Source organism: Danio rerio, chromosome 12 (assembly GCF_052040795.2).
Source record: "Danio rerio strain M-AB ecotype USA chromosome 12, GRCz13ab, whole genome shotgun sequence".
Taxonomy (NCBI): Eukaryota; Metazoa; Chordata; class Actinopteri; order Cypriniformes; family Danionidae; genus Danio; species Danio rerio.
Genome location: NC_141032.1, coordinates 30,789,646 through 30,805,147, shown reverse-complemented (window position 1 = coordinate 30,805,147; position 15,502 = coordinate 30,789,646). Strand labels below are relative to the sequence as shown.

At 35.2% G+C, this 15,502-nt stretch overlaps 1 protein-coding gene across 1 annotated transcript in view; it reads left to right on the top strand.

Annotated features, from left to right (window-relative positions):
* myo1d (myosin 1D) overlaps positions 1-15,502 on the top strand; it is a 157,427-nt gene that overhangs the window by 43,167 nt on the left and 98,758 nt on the right. The window contains 1 exon segment of the mRNA NM_001423964.3: positions 15,382-15,452. Coding sequence (NP_001410893.2) covers positions 15,382-15,452 — 71 coding nt within the window.

Below are 15,502 nucleotides of genomic sequence, written 5' to 3'. Positions count from 1 at the left end.
CACCATTCACAATTTATCAAAGTAACAAAAAAAAGATTTTTAAAAAAGCATAACACATACTTACATTCATTCATTCATTTTCATTTCGCTTAGTCCCATTATTAATCTGGGGTGGCCACAGTGGAATGAAACCCCAACTGGGAAACATCCATACACACTCATTCACACTCATACTTTACGGACAATTTAGCTTACCCAATTGACCTGTACCAAATGTCTTTCGACTGTGGGGGAAACCCACGCGAACACGGGAAGAACATGCAAACTACCCACAGAAATGCTAACTGACCCACTTGAGGCTCGAACCAGTGACCTTTTTGCTGTGAGGCAAAACTACTAACTACAAAATCTATTGCGCCACCGCGTCGCCAACACATACTTTCAAATAAATAAATAAACATAAAAGCCTAATTAACCAAGTGAACAACAACTATCAAATAAATTTTGTTAAACTAAAATACAGTTTATACAAAAGACTGCATGTTGCTGCAGGCTGCAGGGATTTGTGTCTGTAAATGAATGACATGGTTTTATTTATTTTATGTCAAAAAGTGACAGTTGCTTAGCCACCCCAAAAAAAGGGGTTATTCTATTTATTGGTCAACCAAAAATTATAATTTAGTCACCATGCACATATGATGTTTTGTCTCATTTTTTATGTAAAATCCATCATATTGTGAAAATAAAATGTTTATATCATGAACATGACAGCCTTTTGAAAAATAAAAGTTTTTACTGAGCTTGACTTTAAGAAATTGTGACATACATATTAGATTATTGTACAGTAGAATGTTCTTCATAAATAATAAGAATAATAATAAAATAATAATAGTTATAATTATAATTATAGTTATAATTATAATTAATTGTATTATTACAATTATAAGGTACTTATTCACAAATAATAACTAGACAATATATCTGTGTTTTAGTTTAAACAGACCGAAAACAGACTTTGAATACTTTTAAACTTTCTAAAATTTTATTTGGCTTGAACTGAAATTGTTGTTAGCTTTCGAAAAAATTATAATTTTTTCACTATAACCGGACACTTTCTGGTTGATAAAAAAGAAAGGTTATTCTGAACACAACCTTTAACAGAATGGTATGCATTACTTAAATTCAACACAAGGAGGCAATAAAAGCCAGTGAAAAAGTCCTCCAGTATTTCTCACAATTGAGTCTTCGGTGATGTCACTGGCAACCAATGGATGTTGGTGAAGCTTGATGTCTCTCAGCCTTGGCGAAGTGTCAGAAAGCGAGAGGGAGTAGGAGAGTGACGGTTAAAGACAGACTGAGGAAAAAAAGCAGTGAAGGAAAAAAACTGTAAACATGACCCACCTAGACAGAAATGTGCTCTCTGGACTCTGATCGGCTGCTCATGCAGTGCAGTGGGCAAAAACCCAGCCGAGGGTCAGTTCATGTACAGCTTCATCTAAATCTGCCCTTAGCTCACACACCGAACGGAGGAAGGAAAAGAAAACGGGCATCGTCTGCCCCCTGATAATTCCCTCTTGTCGGCCTGTGTGAATAATCACAGATCTCCCTGGATGCAGGAATAATAAGTGTCCTTCAGAGCTCATTTGTAATGCAGAGGATTTACTCCTCACTGTGGAGGAATCTCAGGCCTGTTAGCTGGATGGATGGTGTGTCTTTCTCCTGCTGCGCGTGAGCACAAACATCTGCATACGTGCTTTCATTTCAAGATACGGCTAATCTATTTACGTAAAGAGCACTTTCATGAAATTTGACACACGATATGAGCATTTGAAAGCAAAACGGATGGGCTGCTATATAAGACAGCTTTTAAATATATTACCAGTCTAAGATCTGTAAAAATGTTAAAATTAGGGATCTGTTTTTTATGTTTTTATAAGCCTATTCTGCTCAGTAACTCTGTAGAAATTAACAACAACATATGTATGTTTAGGTGTGTTTTAAAGCATGGCTGCTGGATTGAGCTGGTGTAAACTGGTCAAGAGCTGGTTTAAGCTAGTTAAGAGATGGTTTAAGCTGGTCTTGTGCTTGTCCTAAGCTGGTTTTAAGCAACTAGCCTCTGCTCAGGAACAGATCTCCTCAATCCAGTAGCCAAGCGTTAAAACATATAACAGCATATGTTGTTGTTTTTTTTCCACAGCAGGAGCGATCACATTTGTTTGATCACATACAGTATTTTGTAAAAACTGTAAAAAAAAAAAAAACTGTTGGGCTGCTTCATATTTGTGTGGAAAATGTGGTACAGTGACTGTTATGACTTAATACAATGTCTAGGGAGAGAAAATGTAACATTTAGAACAGTGCTTCTCAAACTTTTTTTATCAAGTACCACCTCAGAAAAAAAATGGTCTCTCTAAGTACCACCAAAATGACCAGTATTGAAATACAATAGCGTAGTAGGTCCAGTAAAGCTGCTACACCTCTGCACAGTAAAAAAAAAACGTGGCAGATTACCTCAGAAATATAGGCTATATGTCATGTAGATCATTTTTGATAAATGTTAAAATGTGTGTAGCATGTACATGACATATTTCATTCCTGCGGGTACCACTAGAAGGAAGCCTGTGTACCACTAGTGGTACACGTACCACAGTTTGAGAACCACTGATTTAGAATATTATCACTGAAGAAAATGGATAGAAATAAACAAGGACACACAATCTTAACACTTAATTTGTTTTTTCCTCTATAAGGAAAAATTATAAAAACAACAAAAGAGAGGAATGAGGCTGCACAGTGGGTAGCACTTTCGCCTCAGAGCAAGAAGGTCACTGGTTTAAGCCTCGGCTGGGTCAGTTGCCGTTTCTGTGGGCTGTAGGTGAATTGAGTAAGTTAAATTGTCCATAGTGTATGTGAATGTGTGTGGATGCTTCCCAGTAATGGGTTGCAGCTGGAAGGGCATCCACTGTGTAAAACATATGCTGGATAAGTTGGCGGTTCATTCCGCTGTGGCGACCCCAGATTAATAAAGGGACTAAGCCAAAAAGAAAATGAATGAATGAAAGAGAAGAATGTATGATTTTTGCAGAGTGCATTTGAAAATAAATAAAGCAATCATCAAAATGTAATCAAACCAAAAGTTACAGGGGGAAAATGGAACTAGAGTGGCGCCAAAGCAAAGAAACAAAACCAACAGCCACATTCCAAAGAACCATAATATATAAATTAACTTTTATTCACCAAGCATACTTGAAATTAAAGAGTAAAATAAAAATAAATAAATAAATAATGTTGGTTTGAGCTTTCTCATACAAATAATCCAACAAAAAGGTTCTACCACATTGTGAAGCAAGAAAACATTTTTATATAATAGTCATTATAAATTACTAATACAATAATTATTAATAAGTCAATATGTTTTATTTTAAAAAATAATTATTAATAAATAAATTATTAATAAAATAATAAAAATAAACCATGATAGAGCATAAAGTCATTACATAATAATCTAAGATCTTTCCAGGCTTGTGTTGTGGTGTTAGACATCCTCTCTGGGAGACGTGAAAAGTGCAGGCTGCTTAAACAGCATAATTAATGGTTGCTTGTTAAAAAATCTGTGGCAGAGTCTCTTGCGATTTTCTTTACCAAGGATTTATACTTTGCTCTTTTTCTCTGCAGTCTCTCGGTTTAAGTGAGAAAGTTTCACCCTTGGTTGGTTTTCAGTAAGAAACTTATACCCTATGGACTGGGATTTTTTCCTCTGTAGTTCTTTACTCTTAACTTGGACTTGACAGGGTACTTGGAACTTGGTGTGCCATGAGCTGCAGCAGAGAGGAAGAGATACATTTTTTAATTCAGATATTCGGTAACACTTTACAATAAGGTTCATTAGTTCATGCATTTACTAACATGAACTAATCATGAACAACACATGTACAGCATTTATTAATCACAATTGAAGATTTACTAATGAAGATTTACTAATTAACTAATTATTAACATCCAAGTCCATGCTTGTTAACATTAGTTAATGGACCATGAGTTAACATGAACTAACAAGGAACAACTGTATTTTCATTAACTAACGTTAACTAACATGAACAAATACAGTAGTAAATGTATTGTTCATTGTTTGTTCATGTTAGTAAATGCATTAATTAACATTAACTAATGAACCTTATTTTAAAGTGTGACCAGATATTCTGTATGGGTTGTGGATGACTGTGGTGTAGAATTCTGGAAAATTTCTGGCAACATTTGTGTTATTTTGCTGCATGTGTTTTATTTTGTGTGATAGAGATGAATGATAATTGTAACGCTCATTTATTATGCAAATATAAACCTATTTTGTTTAGATACTGGAGGAGAAAGTGCTCAGTTCTAAAATATCTTACTGATTCAGCGGTTACCAGATGTTATGGTGCATTTATGTTACATTTAACTATCAAACAATATAAGAAGAATATTATATTAGGAAGGCAAGGCGTTGCTTAAATTGGTTATAGTACTTAAGGGACAGTGTGTTGTTTGAAAGGCAGTTTATGACAGATAAAGGGCTCTTATTTTAGCATGGCAAAAATATTTAGAAAAACAGAAGCTAACAAGGAATATGGTGCACAGAGTGACTACATTAATTGCTTTTAATGTCATTGTTTTTGTCATGCAGCCATTTTCCTGCATATTAAAAAAGCCTGTTTCTTTTTTATCACAAATAAAACAACTGAAATTTATAGCACATACTGTTCAAAAGATTTACACAGCTGGCTTAATGCTATACAAATGCCTAGGAAATCTGTCAACAAATGGTGAAATAATATAACTTTTGCTCACATATAACTAGGGCCAGACAGAATCTGTGGACATTTATTGTTATTTCTGCTGAAAATTTTGTAAAAAAAAAAAAAAAAAAATAGAAATCTGCGGAATGAGTTTGGGAGTACCATAACTCAAAACTTGATATATGAAATAAAAATAATACCTTTTTAACTTCAAATCCAATTAGATCCATTTATTTGGTAAACACAGCAAGTCTCTTATATAATATATCTACTAAAAAGCTGAAAATAGGCTATTACTTTACAAACTGTATTGTAAATAAATCATATGAACATTTTCACATTAGTCAATAATATTACTGAAATTAATTTAAAAACTGAATCAATATAAATTTACACAAGTAAATAAATAAACTCAGTGACAGGCTAAGAATCTGCGGAAATCTGTGGATTTCTGCGTGTGCAGATTTTGTGTGGGTCTACTTATAACAGTCTGAGATTCAACTTTGGGTGCATTGTGCATAAAGAACATTTCATAAGAATATTACAGTTATCTCTGCCCTTTGCACACCATTTAAAGTCAAATTCTGCATGGTCTAGTGGTTAGACATTGAGCTTTGGTGCTCATGTGGAAAATAATGAGCCCTCTGAAAGTTATTAAAAAGCAAAACTTTCAATATAGGCTCATTCAGAAAACATAGCCCTATATACATTTCTGGAGATCGCGAATTTTGTAGCTTGAGGAACACATAGCTGCATTTCGTCTTTAAAACGAATGCTATGGGGCGGTATGACACCGTTCCTTTTTCGTTTTCTAGCTGACCACTTGCCTTTATATGGATGGCTTTTCCGAGTTGATCGGCAAAGAACGGTTCCGAGTCTGGCAAAGAACGGTTCCATAAAGCAGGTAAAACAAAAGCAAAGGCCAAAAAATAAAATAAATAAGTAAATAACAGGTTTAGGGAAGGGCGTGGGTGGGGGGTTCAATTGGTCGGTCAGTCAGTCAGTTGACAGAGCCTCTGGTGGATTTATGCGCAAATAGCTCTCGTGAGAGAAATTTGAGATCTCTTAAAGCATACACAGCGGCCACGAAACTAAAACTGCAAAAACATGTAGCTCCTGGGATGTATTTGGCGCTCTCCAGAAATATAGATAGTGGTACGTAATCATAATGAGCCTGGATTGAAAACTATAGTTGTATTAACTGCAGAAGCACCACTTTAAAGTCTAATTGCTTGAATAAAGCGTTAGTCTCAGTCTGTAGGCAAGCTCTATGTTTTATCTAAGATAAAAACATCAGATGTAATGGCAGAAGTAGCCTTGAGCTGCTAAATCGGTCTCGACAAGTTTATTTATTTACCGGCACTTTCACCTTCTCATTGTGCTTTATCAGCTTGTTTACATCTCCCACCATGTGCCTCGCAGGCTCTCGCTGCTTCCAACATTATCATCGCACTCTTAAAACAGCTTTGATCTTTCCAGATGTGTTATAAAAATTCCTCTTTTCCTGTGAGGTTTTAATTACTGTTATTTGCTGACACATGCGGCTGTCTGACGGTGTGCATCAGGGGCTTGTCTTCTTCCCCCTGTTCTTTTCTTTGATCCCCATTCCCCGCACCGTATGGATAGCTCCTCTTCATCACTTGCTGATTGCAGGTGAGCGGAAGCTGCCATGGGATGCATAGATGTCTGGTTGTGTGAAGTCGAGGGCAGGCTCATTACCCGATCTGACTTTTGTAGACTGAAGCAACCGGCCAATTAACGCTCTGCTTCTGTTCCTCGTTTGGCCTCTGTGGCCCGATCTTCTGCAGAACTCCTCATTAGGAAGAGATCATGACTCGTTTCCATCTTGGTGGAAGTAATTGTTTTTGTGATGATGTGTGAAGCACCGACACACATTTAGCATGCATGTTACTTGGTAATTGGTGGTTGAAATCCCAGTAGAGCAAGCTGACATGTCATTCAACATGGATCGTAGATACAGGTTTGTAGGTTTAGCATTAGTTGTGTTGATTCGTGATTCGTGTCAGCATTGCACAGTAAATTGAATTTTATGTTGCAGCGCTGATCAAGCACAACTCAAAGTTCAAGGGATTTCATCTTTGACCTTGCTTGCCACTGACTTTTCAAAGGTTACATCTTTCAAAACAAGGCCATGATTTATGCCTTTTCTATTTTGGAGTCTAAAATTATATGATTTTTTTTTTACTTTTTAACTTTTTAAAGAGATTTTAAATGCTTCTTTTTTTTCCTTTATTGTGTTCACACTTGGCAAGTTTAGTGTGATTGCTCTGTTATTGAGGTCATTTGAAGTGCGAATGCTGTCATCCAAACCTTGGTTTCACAGCAAACAACCAAGACCAAAGAAACCAAGACAACCTAATTATAAGTCTGAAAAACACACCATAATGTTTTGTGAACACATTTTCAAAGATTTTTATTTCTGCTGTTTATCTTAGCCAGGGGTGTCAAACATATGGCCCGTGGGCAAAACAAAATCGTCTAATATTCTGGCAATTTTAGTATCATATTAACAGTATGTTGTCCTATCCATGACAGGCCTAAACCAGCCAATGTACAAGACAAAACCTGCTCAAGATACTTTCAGAGAAAAAAAGGTAAACGTTTATTGTCAGTATCACATGTGGCGTATCACAAAGTGCGTAGTCCCCCTACAAGACTGAAAGCAGGGACCTTTACTGCAAAACAGTGGCTGTTTCTCAATTCCAAAAACGCAAAGAACGGACTTGTATTTATGTGAAGACCAGTCTTGCCAGGTCACCTCGGAAGAACGAACTCGTGATGCCGCGAGAACAGAACACATCCTGTAAGAAATGAGATGCCGCCGCCTTCCTGATGGTCAGATCATTGATTACAGCATTGATACAGAGATTTATTGTTTTTTTTCCCTTTCAATATATATATAACATGCACAAAAGCCTTACAAATATACTTTGCACAATACAAATCCAAAACAGATACTGTGAAACATGAATTTCAGCAAATAAACTCCCTTAATGAGTTTAAGCCTCTATTAAGATTTTCATGCTAATATTTGCTTTGACCATCTCATTTAGGAAAACTCCTGAGATAAATAAGATATATCTCTAAACTTTTATAATAAATCTATATAAAATGCTGTGCTTCCCGCACCTACTTAATACAGTCGCAATGACTTCTGGGACTTCTAGAGCGAGTTTGGTGCATCCTCGATACCAATAACACATCCTGGAACTTTCACGCGTCCTCCGGTCTTGCGGTCTTGAGGAGCTGAACTTTGGCAGATAATGATGACGTAACACGAGAACATAAGAACACAAAAATGCAAGATCAGTGAAGAACGCATATTGAGAAACAGCCATTGTGTATAAGTGCCCTGTTATATAACCTTCTATAGGTTATTTAACGTTAAGATATTTGATTGCTGTAATTTTATTTAAATTAGTGTTAATAAGATAAGTATTTTTTATCTTTAAACTATTAAAAGCTTGTGAACGAATTGAATAAGAATTTTAAAATATCTCTAACATTCCTTTCTTAACCCTTTACCTGCCACACTTAACTCCTAATGTCGCTAATTAACACACTCAATGCATTTTTTTTTCAGCACATACCATAATTTCTAAAATATCCGCCTCTATCAAATTGTTGATAAGTCGGTTTATGGTTAAAGTACCCAAATTAATACATATATTATGAAACTATTTGTAAAAAAAATAGGCTTACATTGCAAATTTTCTCCAAAAACAGTTCACATGGTAGAAGTGAATTTCTTGTTTTTGACTTTAATGGTAGAAGCACTGTTGTGACGAGTGCTGTAGATTGAGTTAGTGACAACTAGTGGATTTGTTGGTATAACATACTTCAACCAGATGATAGTGATGGCTCAATCAGGTTTATTTAAGTTAGGTACTCCTCACATTAAATATATTCAGTAAAAGTATGGTCAACCATTTGGTCGAGCTGGCAGTTAAAGGGTTAAAGGATTTTTCATATTACAATGTCTGATATGTCCAGCTGGCTTTCTGTGCTGAAAATAGCAAGTTCGAAAAGTCTGCCATGGGTCATGTTGGTCAATCAATTTGATTAAATGAATCAAAATGATACAAACAGGCAAAATGAATGATTTTGTCATTAACAGCAAAAAACTTTGCTACTTTTTTGCAATTGGCCATACAGATAGGAAATCAATCAACAAATAGGTATGAAATTAACAAATAGGTTGTGCTTTGTGGCATAGTTTTTATTTTAAATTTGGTTTAGATCAAGTGTAAATTGACAATCTGTTCAGTTAATTATTTGTTAATAGGCATCAGTAATTGTTCAAGAAAATTACATAAATGAAAACCCCAACCATGCAGGGTCCCACCTCATTTTGTGCTCCACATGCCTGTCTGCCACACCATGGCATACACCACTAAAATGAGCTGGCTTCTTATTTAAAAAAACAGTTTTCTGTAAATGTTATTGTGATGGGTATGGTTAAATGATACTATTGTGAGGGTTTAGCAAAAGCTAATTCAGGCCACTCGACATAAATTTTCCCCAGGGTGGCTCTTAAAATGAGTTTGACACCCCTGAACTGAGCAGTCCTAGATATTTGTAGTGTACAGATATACTGGCCTTTGTGTTTGATGTAGACATCTGTGATTTGGATACCTGGTTGCTGTTGCTGATGTATGACTGGCAGATTTTGGACTCTGTTGGCAGGTGCCTCTGTTATGTTTGTTTGGTTGGCTTATCCAGCTTTCTGTATTGAGAATCACAGGTGTTAGACAGGATGGTGAAGTCCTGGGGGGTGAGAATTGAGCTCGGGGTGGGAGGACGGGGAGGCATCTGTGCCACCAGCAGGATCCAGGATTAAGTGTGTCTGTACAATCAAAAATCTCTCTCTTTAAAAAAAAAAAAAAAACCTGTAAATCAGGACTGGGTAGATTTAGACTCATTGCTCATTGTTCGAAACTCTGGTTAAAAGGTTAGTCAGGTGGGTCCAGGCTTTAGTTTATATGCATGTAAGGTGTGATTTGATTTCAGATAAACATTTTTTTAACCTTATAAACATCAAGTAAAAAAAGTCTGTAGATTGAAACCTCTTCAAACTGACATTACTCCAGTCCTTGGTGCAGATTTACATCAAAGCAAAGTTTTACCTCTTCGAGGGAAGAGGTAAACTGAAACTGGCACATGCTTAATGCAAATTTAATGGATAAATAACCATAAACACAAAATGAAAATAAAGAGGCAGCTCTTTATGGAGAACTGCCACAGCAGCATAAAATTTCCCAGACCCAGTCTTCTACTTTTTACCTGAATTGGTACATTTCAAATGATACACAATCCTAGTGCATTTAGGTCAGGGGTGGCCAAACTTTTTCCTGTGAAGGGCCAAAAACCAAACTTGATTGAGGCTAGTGGGCCGAAGGTAAATATATTTGTCATGTGTAATTTCCTAATTTATTTAAAAATGTTAAAAATGACTAGAAAACACTGCTTTATATTAACTAATACAGTAAAATAATTAATATATTACAGTAAAAAAGCTAAATCTAATTTAGAACAGAGTTACACTAGTTTTTGCTTTTTTATTGCTTGCCGATGTTCTATACATAGGCCTCTATCTGTTGAGTGACAGTATTTACATTTTTTTTTTAAATCAGATTCATTTCCATTTAATTGAAACCTTTAATTTGTAACTTAGCTATAAAAGAAACAAAAAAAGGTTCAATTGTTTGTATCATTTTGATTCATTTAATCAAATCGATTTAAATTCATTGAAATGATGAACTCCGTGTTAAAAGCATTCACCCCAACCCTCTCCATCATACTCTACTCTCAGCAGGGAATGGTGGGCCAAATTAAAGGTAACAATGGGCCAACTTTGGCATGTGGGTTCTACTTTGGGCATCTCTGGTTTAGGTTGTAGTCACGCTTGAGTGACACACTTACCGACTAATGCAAGCAAAAATCAGAATACATCAAAATAAGTATGATGGTATGTGATAATGACAGTATGGCAAATATTGCATACAGCACCTGTATTACGCTATTGCAACATACTGTTATTTATACTTTTAAATATATTTTTTAATTTGCACCCACTCAAGAAAGAACGCCATTTTTATATGCAGTACTCGACAAATAAAACAGCAGACTATGACTTCGTTTGTGTACCCTTGTGTAGTGTTTCTTCACGCAAATTCCAGCATTTTTACCCATATTTGTGGATCTGTAAACAGTGATCTTTTTGACAACATAGTCTGCATCCAAAACTTCTCAAACAAAGGAAAGTCTTTTGTCTTTAGTATGTAGTTTTCATGTAAACATCCCATTAAAAAAATAAAACTAATGTTTTTAGTGATTTGATATAAGCAGATGTACTTTTTGTGAGAGCAAATATCAATGCAAAAAGTTACAATAATAAATGTTGTGCCCTGATTGCTATTTTTACAACAACAAAAAAACATTTTCAACATTGTAAAACTCAATAAGTTAAGGTAACTCAAATCATTTAAGCAAACTGATTGAAAAAAAATAAACATTCAAGTTCAAAAACTAATCCTTATGGGTACTATGAACTTTTCCCCATTTGAGTAAACAGAGCAATTTGAGCACAGTAAACATAGTACATTTAAATAAGAACATTTAAATAAAGAGAACTCAAACCAGCTGAGTACTGTAAAACCTAATAAGTTAAGGCAACTCAAACTGTTTGAGGAAACTGATTGCTACAAACCATTTGAGTAAAAAAAACTGATTTATATGAGTACTGTGAACTTACTCCATTTAAGTTGAAGTAATGAGGTGTTTGTTTAACTCATTACCTTTAACACTGAGTTCAAAACTCTTTTTATATGAGTAGAATTAACTTGCAGTAAATTTTGAGTTAACTACACTGATTCAATTTGATAAGGTTGACCAGTTTTACAGTGTATGATACAGTAAAATAGCAGTGATAAGGAGCAACTTTGTAGTTTGAGTTGTAGTTTTTAAATCATGCTTCTCTACATTAAAGATTAATTCTGATCTTTTTATGAATTCTATCTGACCAGTGTTCTTTGTTTAAATGCTATTCAGTTTGTGTTGAGACTGATTTGAATGGTGACTTTGTGGCAATGGCACATTTGTACACTCTTTTTCAAACATTGCATGGTGCATTCAATTATGCATGCATATTTGTGGGCATGACAAATTTTTACTTCATTTTTTAAAGTGAGTAGTATGACCAGCTATGGGTAATACCCATAAAGACTTTATACTCTTGCGCAGTGTATTCTTCAGATGACCAACATAAAATAAGTGTCTCCTCTGCAATTTTAAATGACTAAATGATTGAATTTTTTTTTCAAGCAATCCATTCAAATTGATTCGGATTGCTTTTCCACTTTGAGTGAAGTGTTCTGGTGTGTCCTCTCTCATAGAGATAGCAGCTTCTCATCCTTTCCCTTTGAGGGTCGTTTTTATATCTGTATTGCAGTTAAAATAAGCTGGGTGACTCACCACATGCACAAACCAGAGACCCTTAAAGTGCCACCAGACACAGGCTAGGGATGCTGCCATCTATAACAGTGACAACTATGACATAGAAAATCCTCTCCAAAACTTACTGATAGTCAATCCTTTAATTAATCTAGCATGTGAAGACTTGTGGCTTAAGGGGTACAGACTGCCATTGTTGCGTTTTGCTTTAATCTGCAGAAACGTGCGTCCCTGTTCCTGCAGTGGATCAGCAGCGTTTCTGTATCTTAATGAGAGCTGAGGCTGCTTGCCTTTGATGTCACTGCTGTATTTTATGAATGACAGTGAGTCTTATATAACTGCACTAGATGCCCTCATTCAGCATACAGAGACTCCTGGAGGAGGACAGAGATGTGCTACTGATAACAGGGTCTTAGAGCAAGTTCATGCACAATTGTGGCAGTGCTAAATTTAATAACTTAGTGACTATATAGATACATTTAAAAGGTATTATGTGTATTATTTATTTTAATGAATTATTCTCCAATAGTTTTATCCCTCTGATTGCGTACTTGATTAACAGTCAGTAGCGTGGGGGCAATGTAATTTTTAATCTGCTAATTTCACTATTTAATAATTCATTATCAAAATAAAAAGCACATAAATACCAAATTATTTTATTAGTTTGATTATTAATTATTTAGTATTTATGCTCACAAATTTGTAACTAAATATTTTTACATGTAAATGTGTCATAGGATAGTGAAACAGATTGTATGTGAAAATAGTATTTTTGTAAAATCTTAATAATTATGAAAAAGGCACAAGAGAGGAAGCAGTAATAAGACGAAACACGCTATTCTTAAACAAATACTTACTTTAATATGTCAAATTAATCTGATTTTTACAATTGTCCTCAGAGGTAAAAGAGTAATAAAGTGTAAGCTGTTCATAAATGCATAGATATATTGACCTTAGTGATGGATCTAGGAATTCTTAAAGGCAGGGGCCAACGAGAGCCATAGTTTACAGAGGGGGCCAAGCTATTCATTGGTGTATATATATATAGGCCTGTCATATCTTTTCAGGGGCTAATTGTTTCATGTGCAAAAAGCAGAAATATCATATTTTTACCCGCAGTGTTTCTGTGGGAAAAAGAAAATAATTGTTCCAACAAATATTGGAGACTGGGGATAGTGTTGATTAGTTAACACTGCCCATTTTAGCAGTCAGAAACAACATATTCATCTATATCATACACTCCAAGACCCATTTAATAATATTAACCTTTATTTAATCAGGTAAGTCAATCGAGAACCAGTTCTCATTTACAATTATGTCTTGGCCGAGAGGCAACATAAAAAGCAGATACAGTACAAAGCAGCAGGGACACAATACAATAACAATGTCACAGATTCAAATATTAACATATAAAACCAAGGAAAAACTATAAACAAGCGCAGTGATCCTGTACTATTAACTGGATTGAATTTTTAAAGGATGATCGTGGAATAAAAGTGTTGAGCTTTAAGGTCTGCTGCAGATGATTCCAAGCATCAGCAGCAGAAAACTGAAAAGATTAGCAAACAAATGAAGTGCCAACTTTGGGTATGCAAAGGTTAATAAAACTACTAGAACGCAGATTTTGACTTGCTTCCTGAATGTTAAGAAGTGACTGTTAATATAGTGGAGTTTTCCCAATAAGAGTTTTGTAAATGAACAGAAACCAATGAACTGGCCGACATGACTGAAGAGAAGGCCAATTCAATAAGGAATACTGGTTACAGTGATGAGTAATAAATGGCGCACTAGTACCAAAATGAATTGCTGCATGGTAAATAACATCCAGTTTGTGAAGGAGACTTTTTTATACTGATCTGTAAATTAAATCCCCATAATACAAAATTTGCAAAACTGTTATTTTTCACCAAATGCTGCTTTGAAGAGTGTGTAAAGGAAGATTTGTTTTTGTGAAGTAAACCAATACAGGCTTTAACCTTTTTTGAGCAATTAATTTATGTAAGTTTCAAATGACAATTTACCACCAAGATATTTATAGCAATCAACATAATCAATCTCAGTACCATCCAATGAGGACATTTTAGGAGGAAACTCAACATGTTTAATTTCTAATAAAAACCATACATTTTGTTTTATTAGGATGCTTAAAAAACTGGCTTGCAGTGAAGAAAGTGCTGGAGTCAGTGTTTTTTTTGCTTACAGGAGAAGGTGCATGAGCTGCATGTGTGTTTGAGCAAGATTATGGGTTTTATCATTGTTATTATTATTTTTTAAACTGATTCTCCTAACAAGCAAATATTTCCCCTAGCATTCATTAGATTAAAAAACACCTGCGTAATCTTAATTCATTAGTTTAGTTTTATGCTAAGCACTCATGCTAACTACAATCAAAAATGCTAAAAAAGTCATGTTATGTCTGGTGCGTTTTGTGGGCTTAGGCTATGAAATCAAAGTACAGACAGTGATATCCTTGCAGAAATCTGACAGATGTTTTTGGTTCTATTTGCACAGACTCCGACATACTCAGGAGACTCTAATGTAAATGTACAATGTTCACATAAACTCACATCATTTAGCAATTTCTTATATAAGTTTAAAGTTACAAAATAAATACACTGTATACTACAAATGCCCACACACTTGTATATGTGGTTTACAGGGACTCTTCTAAAAACTTTAAATGAATTGAAGTGCATCTTTATGTTCAAGCTTTGATATACATCAGCAATCTCTTAGAGGAGAAGGGCACAACAGGGGCCAAACCGATTTAAACACCCCTGATTAACATAAAACACAGATACAGGTGTGCATTTCACTGCATTTGATTTCAGCTAATGAAATCAGAATTTAGAATCAAACTATTTAATTGATTAGTCTAATTTAAGCAAACTCATTTGCTTCCTCATTAAAACTGAGTTGTTAAAACTGCACCATCTCTTTTAGACTTGCTGGCTGAACTTCTTTCAGCACATCTTTCCCGGATAAGAAGTGCACAGCTCATCTATGTTTCATGTGCTCAGAGCTACTTAGATGCCCCTTCCTAGCCTTTGAGCTGCCTTGCGCTTTCTCTGACACTGCTGCACTTTTGCAAACTTGTTTACTACAAAAAAGATCCATTGCTTTCCAAGTATCATTTGGAGTTTTGAGTCTTCTTTTTTTAAAACACCCAAATATCTCATTTCTCTCTCCACAGCTTTCACCAACTGACAAAAACCTGGAGTTTGAGCGAGATTTCCGTATCCGCCATTATGCCGGAGATGTCACGTAAGTACACTTAGAGGAGGCGTAAGTGCACTCTTTTCTGTTTTAGACCT